This window comes from Xyrauchen texanus, chromosome 3, assembly GCF_025860055.1.
Source record: "Xyrauchen texanus isolate HMW12.3.18 chromosome 3, RBS_HiC_50CHRs, whole genome shotgun sequence".
NCBI classification, from domain to species: domain Eukaryota; kingdom Metazoa; phylum Chordata; class Actinopteri; order Cypriniformes; family Catostomidae; genus Xyrauchen; species Xyrauchen texanus.
In genome coordinates this window covers 5,713,967-5,723,649 of record NC_068278.1, presented here as the reverse complement: position 1 = coordinate 5,723,649, position 9,683 = coordinate 5,713,967, and the positions used below count along the sequence as shown (strand labels likewise).

General features: G+C 36.3%; 1 protein-coding gene across 1 annotated transcript; it reads left to right on the top strand.

Moving 5' to 3' along the window:
• Positions 1–4,138: 4,138 nt before the first annotated feature.
• On the top strand, positions 4,139–8,357 carry unga (uracil DNA glycosylase a). The gene is made up of 6 exons (XM_052095480.1): positions 4,139–4,307; positions 4,863–5,057; positions 5,133–5,228; positions 5,377–5,474; positions 5,598–5,686; positions 8,155–8,357. Exons 1-6 carry the CDS (start codon positions 4,209–4,211, stop codon positions 8,355–8,357), a joined length of 780 nt encoding a protein of 259 aa, XP_051951440.1. The 5' UTR covers positions 4,139–4,208.
• The last annotated feature ends 1,326 nt before the right edge of the window (positions 8,358–9,683 follow it).

Below are 9,683 nucleotides of genomic sequence, written 5' to 3'. Positions count from 1 at the left end.
ATGGCGGGAACAGGAAATCACATGACAAGAAAGAGGAAACAGTAATTTCTAGGATAGAATTTAGTAGGAACTACATTTTCAAAACACAAAACATGAACGCGTACACATAAAAACATGACAGTAATATTACTGATATTTGTGATAATTCTGAGTAACTATTTGTTACCCAGAATTATCACAAATATCAGTAATATTACTGATAGAAGGACATATATGGTATTTATTTTTTCAAAAACTCTTTTATAATGATCCCCAATTTGTTATGTTAATGCTGTCATAAATTGTTTTCACTATCATGATATAGGTATATTCACTATATTTCCATTTTAAAAAATTATAACAAATTCATAAAAAATGTTTCACCAAAAAAGATTATTGCTATTATTCTGTTTTTGTATTCCTTCTGTGAGACTATTTTAAATTGATTTGGGATCTTCTTTAAAGAATGTGACAGGAAAGTCAATTTGCAGTGTTTTTCATTTTATTTGAGTAGTTGAGTAGTAAGTTGTTACTAATTAACTGGCTTTGAGTGAAATTAGAGATTTTGAGAGATACAATGGTTTGTTCAATGGTTGTTTCAGTTAGGACCATTTGCGTCAAGTGTATCAATTTTACTTTCATTTAAAGTAATCATTTCATTGTATGCTTCTTTTCTGCTATCACTGCCCAGCCATTCATGGGTAAAGCAGGGAGAACAGAACTGAATTTATAATGAAAGTCCAATCAGAGGCAAATTAATTAAATCAGGGCAAGACAAATGTAAAGAAGCATTGGTCGTAACAGGCAGGGAGGCAGAAAACCAGATGAAAAAGCCTTAATTCAGATACACACAAGGAACATCTAAAACTCCCTGAACAAGTAACATAAACAGACAGAAAGCAGATGATCTAGCAAAAACCTAAATAACATGCAGAGTATAAATTCATAGGGGAAAATTAGACACTAGCACAACAATAAGTATGTGGTTGGAGGTGGAAAAGAACAACTTTTTTTTTTTTTTAAATAATTAATTATTGTACTCATATTGTTATACATATTAGTAAGTTCATATATACTCTAAAGTTACTACAGCCTTTAAAATATAATTTTGGTGAATTCTAGTGAATATTTTTCTAAAATAATTGATTACTGTACTTATATAATTGATAATACTGTAATAATCTCACCTGTAGTAAGTTCATATCCTCTAGGAAGTTACTATAGCCTTTAAAATGAGAAAATATCGTTTTGGTGAGTTTTAGTGAATATTATTCTAAAATAATTGATTATATAATTTATGATAGGCCTACTGTAATAATCTCATTTCATTTATAAATTATCTTTTCATTAAGAAATTAGATTACTTACCAACAATATTAACATTACCAGATGTACCCCTAACACTACAAAAGTACAGACATAATAATAATTACCCCATGTTTCCCATTTTCCTTGATACATTCATTCGCTTATACCATTTAACACTGAGCAAACGGCATGGTTTTTAGAAAGACCAAGAAAACTATTTTGAAGAGAGAAAAAAAAGATTTTTAGGAAGAGAGAAAAAAAATTCAGATTTAAGTTCAGGAAGGAACTGAGATACTATTTTATATTTTTTATTTCACTGTTATTACTTTTTTATTATTATTTCACCTTGCGGTTCAAGGCTTCCGTACAATCCAAAGGGCAATTTGAAGTGAGAACAGTCATGGAAGTCATGCTTTTAGATCGCTTCAAACAGAGTTTCCAATAAAAAATTAGTTCCGAATTAACCTTAGCCTATTGAAAGCTGTGCATGGTCAAGTCTTCGAAGTGAACAGGGCATAGCATAGGGATAATCACTTCTGAATGGATTGCACCCAGCTTGTCCGAGCGGATATTCGTTGAATAGGCTATTTGGTTTCTCCTATCAGCGATCTCTTAATATACAAATATAATTATCACAATTACGTTAAAGAGTACATAACCATACTACACGGGCATAAATCATTTGACTTAAAAGTGTCAACGCTTGTTGTAACAACAGAATAAATCCTGCAAACGCTCAAAATCTCTTTCATTGCCTTATGTACTTAAGGGACCATCTGAAAATTCCACCTACTGCGCTAAAACATCGACGGTGTCCAAACATTCAGATCATTTACTTTCTTTTACTTTTTAGATTCTGAAGGTTGTAGTAGGCTGCCACTGGAGACTGACTTACTACATGCTATATATTTCCAATACGTTAAATTATGTGAATAGTTTTAATTATTTTAGGGGGAATCATACAAATTCCCAATATGTTATTTTCACATTTCCAGTGTCCTATATGACTAACTACAGGTCTTATTTATACCAATATGCCTAATTCAGTGGTGGACTAAAAAAGGGCACCAGCTGCATGAGGTGGGGCACCAGCACACAGAAATTTTGAAATGCATTTCCAAACAGTTCCAAACCCTGGTTAAGATTAAAATAGGTTTATTATGTAACTCAGATTTTAAGTAAACTACTACACCTCTGTAATAAAAACACACAGGGAATTATCTTTAGAATTATCTACTGTCTTCAAGTTCTCTAGGGGAGGCTCATTTTCAACCAATTTGAAAACCCCCGTTTGCTATTGCTTAACTGAAATTACCCCATAGTAACACCTAGCGTCCAACCAGCGGTAATACCGGTGTTAGTCGGTTTGAACAAGAGCACTGCACCGGTGTGTAAATTATGATACCTTGGCAAGTCTACAATTTACACTCATATTGTTCCCTTTAATCCCGTAGATAAGGATACAAGTTAAAGATATACTACACTTTGTGCTTGATTTGAGTTTGATCTAGCAACCTAGCAAGGCATCCTCTAGCATATTGTATAACATGGTTAAAAAAAGCTTAAAAAACAATTCAAACCAGAACATGCAGTCTGCATACATTTGTAATGCATAATTTTTAAGCTTTCCATTGGTTTAAATGTAAAACATATTGCTATGTAACCTACCTCGCACACCATGGTGGGATGTGAAGTTTACAGCTCCCACTGCACTAAACCCACTGACACCTGAACATTGAGGTGTGTGTGTGTGTGTGTGTGTGTGTGTGTGTGTGTGTGTGTGTGTGTGTGAAAAATATGTTGGTGAATTTTTTTTATTTTTTATAAAATAATTGAATACTGTATTCATATTGGACTTACTGTAATAATGTCACGTGTAGTAAGTCAGTCTATCCACTGGGAACCTACTACATCCTTTGAAATGTGAAAATATAATTTCAGTGAATTTAAGTGATTATTTTGTTGTTTTGTAAATATTCTATACATACTGTATAGTACACTGTATAATTAGACATATTGGAAAAATAAGACCTGTCGTTAGTCATGCAGCACACTAGGCCACCTTTGGAGTGGGAAAATGACATATTGGTGAATTCTAGTGATGTTTTTATAAAATAATTAAAAACTATACGTATGTACATATATCAAATGGAAGCCTGCTACAAAGTTTAGAATCTTAAAATTTATTTTCATAGTTTATATATACACACACACACACACACACACACACACACACACACACACACACTACTGGTCAAAAGTTTAGGGACACTTACATATTCTTTATTTTTTTTATTTATTTTTTTACATTTTAGAATAATAGTAAAGTCAACTAAACAGAAATGGAACTAGGCATCTTCAAAGTAGCCACCCTTTGCCTAGAATTTGCAGAAATGTTCTCTTGTCATTTCTCAACCAACTTCTTGAGGAATCACCCTGGGATGCTTTTTAAACAGTATTGAAGGAGTTCCCATCTATGTCTGGCACTTTTTGGCTTCTTTTCTATATTATTCTTTCTTTATTATATGCTACCACCGCCTCGTTTGACTTTATTATGAAAATATTATTATTTTAATCCAGTAATTTTTATTTTTATTCATTTTTCTTTTTTTTTTTACGTGGCACCAAAACGCCGTCGTAGAAAACACATTTACACGCTATAAAACGTTATAGACACAAAAAATAAAAACAGTCTAAAGTCGTAGAAAACACAGTTACACATTATAAAACGTTGTAGACACAAAAACATAGCCTACTATGCACCACCCCCTTTGCTGAATACTTCACGTCTTTCTACGTCATATAAATCTGGCGGGAATTACACTTTATCCAATGCTTTACACACACACACACACACACACACCTCTCTTCCCCTAGCTGTGGAAGTTTATTTTGTTTAAATAGTCATTTCACTTGTAAAAATGATTGGACAGAAAAGCATTAAATCGTTTTTCTCGCCAACGACCAAAAAAAGAAATTTGGAGGATATATCTACATGCCATGAGGATGCAAGGGATGACGTGAGTAGAAAAACAAGACGTGCCTACACATATTTCTTTAAAATGGAAACGATTGTGACTTAAAATTCATGTTTGCGTTGACTGGTTTTTATTGCCAGATATATTTTCAACCGGGATTACTATTGAGAAAGTGGGATTTGTTTTCCCGCTAAAATGATTTTTCACAATTCCGGAAATAGTTTTACGTCACTTACCAAAACAAAAGCTAGTTTCGGCTTATTAAAAATTACATACCGCGAAAATGTTTGTTGGGCCGTAAACTGTCTACACTGATTTGTCCTGTTTGAAATTCTGGACTTTATCGCATTTGGTGGACAACGGAGAAGTTTCTTTATTATTTCAGTTGTATTTAACGCGATAACTTAAACTATTTTATGCCGTTTGAGTTGACAGTCTAATAGTGATGTGCAAATAAAGCTTTAATGAGTTATTACAAATGCAAGAGACACAATGTTTTCAAACACCGCATTTCTTAGAAATTTAAATGTACCATTGCCAAGAGTTTTTGTCAAACGAACATGGAATTCGTCAAAATACACTAAAATATCGCCACAGGTGAAAAAGCTAAAGTTGGAGAGTAACAACGTTACATCCTTGCCTTCACTGAGTCCCGAGCAACTGGAGCGGATCGCCAAAAACAAGGCGGCGGCACTGGAACGACTGACGACACACCACATTTGCCCGGACGGGTTCGGAAAGAGCTGGCGTGACGGGCTCAACGCAGAATTCGGGAAGGCCTACTTTAAATCAGTAAGAGTTTGCAAATGCGAAATATTTCTTCATTCGGTGCAAAGAGAGTAATAAAGCATCGTTTTTCTTTTACAGTTAATGTCTTGTGTTGCTGAGGAGAGGCAAAAGCATACCATCTATCCACCTCCACATCAAGTTTTTACCTGGACACACATGTGTGACATTAAAGATGTGAGTCATGTCCACACATAAAGCTCGGGAAAATAATAAAAAGTCCTTTGCATGAGGAGTACAATTTCTTTAATTTGTTAACCCTGTGGAGTGAACCCCCTATAATGTCCAACTGTCCCTGCCATGATGATTTTCTTTGTGATGGCAGGTTAAAGTCGTGATACTTGGCCAGGATCCTTATCATGGACCTAACCAGGCTCATGGACTGTGTTTCAGCGTCCAGAGACCTGTGCCACCTCCACCAAGGTATTACCTTGCAAGCATCTTTTGTACGCAACAGGCACTACAATATATGTTACCAATTATGATAAAGGTTATATGATGATATTGTTGGTTTAAATTAAATGTTTTGATACTTGCGATTCGCAGCTTGGTGAACATGTTCAAAGAACTGGCATCAGACATAGAAGGCTTTGAGCAGCCCAATCATGGAGATCTTACCGGATGGGCAAAGCAAGGTGTACTCCCCCCCCCCCCCCCTTTGCTCCACTTTTTGATTTCTTGTAAATTCCTCTACTATTGCAAATTTTGGTTTAGAAATATTACTTTTGATTCATCAGGAGCAATTGCAATGTTTACAATCCCACACAGTGGCGTAATTGGGGTCGTTGTTGTTATGTCATGAGTAGTAATTTGGTCAAAATTGAACTGGCAACAAATTAATCATCAAACTTTTTATTAGAAATAAAATGTAATCAATCTTTTAAGAAACATAATTTATTGGCGTTTTTATATATGTCTTCAATCTGCTTAAACAGTGCTGTGAGCAGTTCATTTTGCAATTTATGTTTCGATGTGTCCATGTGGTCATTTATTAAATTAATCTAATTTACTTTTATTTCTGACCATACTCCAGTCTACATTTTTCTTATCCACAGACCTACTATTATTTCAAATAATATCAGAAAACCATCAAAATCATAGGAAAATTTAGGTCCCTAACATTTCAGAATACATTTCCCTAGGGCTGGGATAAACGATTATTTTTTTAAACGATTAATCTAGCGATTATTTTTTCGATGCATCGATTAATCTAACGATTAATTTTTTCAGTCCGATTCGATTTCGATTAATCGACTTGTGACAACCCGGTTTCATCGGGGTGGGGGTGTATAAAATGTAAAAAAAAAAAAAACATTTGCCGGGAGTTTGATTGACTGGCGATCTAATCAATAATAATACGCCATTTTTGTCCGACAAAGTAGTCAGGAGAGAGAAGATTAACGTCGGTGGATTTGAATTTGAATAATGGATTGTAGGCTACCGTATTGACGTCTTTCCGTGGTTAAAACAACAGTCCTTCTGATGTAGGCTACATTCATGTTTAGCCTATTTGATGCTATAAATTAACCAAGGAAAAGATGATCGGTTCACGAGCAGCTTTAACTGAGGCAATCTGTCACGACACATTAAAGAGCCACAAAATAGTAGGCCTATTTATGGTTTAATTTTCTTTGAATGACCAAATTTGAAAGTTGAGACTTTATTAAATGTTACCTGCTTGGTCCTGTCTGTCAGTGCGTTGTCAGTGTCCTATGTATCTTTCATGAAATTCATAGCTATAAGCGCATTATTAATAGCTATAAGCGAAAACTTTAGGTGTCGACAACGTATTATAGCCTACTCCAACATTGAGTGGGGAGTAGAAAAAAACTTACGGTGCTCTGTCATCTGCAGCTGCAACCGGGTGGCGCCTCTTAAGGTGCTGGTGCATTGCCGTGGTGCTAGAATGGAAGGCCATCTCCATTTTGCAAAGACGACATATCACGGAATTGTTTCCTTTTAAATTAAATAATTCCCATACTTTAGAGGAACGAGTGCATGCCGCCTTGCACTTCTGATAGTCTGAGGAGCCACTCGTGTTTCTACTACTCGCCGGCACCGACATCTTTGTTTTTGGTCCGACGAATCGACGCGTTGTCCCAGCCCTACATTTCCCCCATCTGTCTATTAGTTTGTTCATTGTAAAGTCCACTGTATATACCACTGTCTTGTTTGGATTTCTAGTAATCATATATTGTTAATTGGGTTATTAAACTAATATTAAATGGGTCATGAAAATCAGGTTAAGGCATTTAAATATCACACAGCCTACATACACTAAATGGTCATAAGTTTGTGGATACCCCCTTTTAATTAACATGTTTGGCTATTCCATTCATTTCAGTCAGGACAAATCTTAATGCTACAGCATTATGTATTGGCATTCTAAAGAACTGTGTGCTTCAAACTTTGTGGTGACAGTTTGGGGAGGGCCCTTTTTTGTTCCAGCATTACAATGCCCCTGTGGACAGAAGCGAGGTCTATAAAGAAAAAAATGTACTGAGTCTGGTGTGAAAGAACTTGATTGGCTTTCACAAAACCCAGACCTTAACCCCACTGAACACTTTTGGGATGAATTAGACGCTGACTGCGAGCCAGGGTACATCAGTCAACACTAGTGTCTGACCTTACTCACCGATGCTCTTGTGTCTGAATGTGAGCAAATCCATGCTACAGACCATTTCAAGGACTGTTCGTTGGTAATGTCAAGTGACGTTACTGTTCCGTGAACATTTCCTGCATCCCAAAACAGCCCTTTTAGCAGAAACTGGCCACTTCTATTAAAATGAAAGAAATTGTAATGCCCAACGGTCAACGGAAAAAATACAGCCTCATCACCGCTACCTTTAAACAGCAAACACGCCTCTCCTCAGGGGACCGGTTTCTATCTGCTGGCATCTTCGCGGGTCCAGGAACGGAGCAGTGTGAGTTAGATAGGTTACTGGAAAACAACAGATGATTGTTGGTTTTCAGATGTCTACAAGCTTTTGGCCATATAGTGTAAATGTAATGCAACCAAATTATGGTAATATTGGAACATTATTGTGCATATAAAAATGGTCAATGAAATATAATATAACCTCCTTATGAATGGCTTTTGTAGGAGTTCTGTTGCTGAATGCTGTGTTGACTGTGCGTGCACACCAGGCCAACTCTCACAAAGACAAGGGGTGGGAGACATTCACAGATGCTGTGGTACACTGGCTCAGCACTAATTTGCAGGGTCTTGTTTTTCTTCTCTGGGGCTCCTATGCTCAAAAGAAGGGGGCTGCCATCAATAAGGTACGTGTGGCAGATAGAACTTGATCTTCAGTTAGAACCTGAAAGGATTCTACAAAATTCTATAGCATTTTACTCGTCAGGATGTAATATGTGATGAATTACTATACTGTCATGCAAAGGTAAAGCAAAATAACTACAGTTTTTATCAAAATTAATTTATAACTTGTGGACTTATAAAGTGCACAAGGTCAGATTGTTCAGACAAATTTATATATGTAATAAATAACTTATGCATGCTTTTTAACGGTATAAAGCTTATCATATTTGATACTTGATTTTCTAAAGTCTCTTCATAATCAACATGAACAATTTGCAGATAAACCTGTTTAACGCAAAGTATTAGATGTCTGCTGTCTCCTGGTGAAATTTTCTGTGCTCTTATGGACGTATAAGAATTTATAACGTAATTTTTATAATGGCTGCATTTTTATTATGCACAAAAATGTTGCTGCAATATCTTAACTGATTTTGATAAAGTAAAAGTAACAACAAAGTTTGTGGATAAACTTTTGGTTGGCTTGAAAAAGCCTGGTATGAAAGTTTTTAAAGTAGAAAGATGATAGATAGACTACTCGGTTGCTAGGGTGATCCCATTTGTTTGCTTGGCAGTTACCAGAGTGATACTAACAAGGCTCATTGCTAGCCTGAGTCAAACGAGCCAACCTAGAAGTCTCTACGATGTTCTGGTGCAGAGCTATGTATATTGCTACTTTTTTCTAGGGTGAGGTCATTTGGTTGCTAGGCAGTTTCCTTTGTGATACTCACAAGGCTGCTTCTTAGCCTGAATCTAACGAGTTAACACTGAAGTCTGTATGGCATTCTGATCCAAAGATATCCCACTGAGCCAATTTGAATGGAACTCAGTGGTGTTTGGTTGCTAGGGTGCTCTAATGGTTGCTAGGGCATGGTGAAGTAGTTTTCAGGGGGTTATTTAAAGGTTGCTTGCTAGTCTGAAATAAATCTCAATTTGAAGTCTGTACAATACAGAATATGGGTTTTGAATACGGTTGCTAGGGTAAGCCCTTCTGGTTACTAGGAATTTGCCAGGGTGATACAAAACAGGCTGCGTGCTGGCCTGAGTCATACGAGCCAACAATTATGTCTCTACAATGTTCTGGTGCAGAGATATGTGTTTTGCTACTTGGTAACCCCATCTGGTTCCTAGGCAGTTGCCAGGGTAACGTTAAATGGTACGCTCTCTAAGGGCGTTTCCACACCTGGCTCGTTTGGAGCGTTCGTTTTGGAACCTGGTGTGTTTTCTCCCTTCGGTTGGTTCATTTAGGCATACATGAACATGGCAATTGCACTCTGATCCACACCAAAATAAGCGGTCTCATCCCAATCTTGCAA

Excerpts from the sequence above, each read along its gene's own strand:
- unga (XM_052095480.1), top strand. The coding sequence starts at position 4,209 with ATGATTGGACAGAAAAGCATTAAATCGTTTTTCTCGCCAACGACCAAA. Across the intron at positions 4,308-4,862 it reads ATGAGGATGCAAGGGATGAC|GTGAAAAAGCTAAAGTTGGA; the intron begins GTGAGTAGAAAA and ends ATATCGCCACAG. Across the intron at positions 5,687-8,154 it reads TACCGGATGGGCAAAGCAAG|GAGTTCTGTTGCTGAATGCT; the intron begins GTGTACTCCCCC and ends TGGCTTTTGTAG.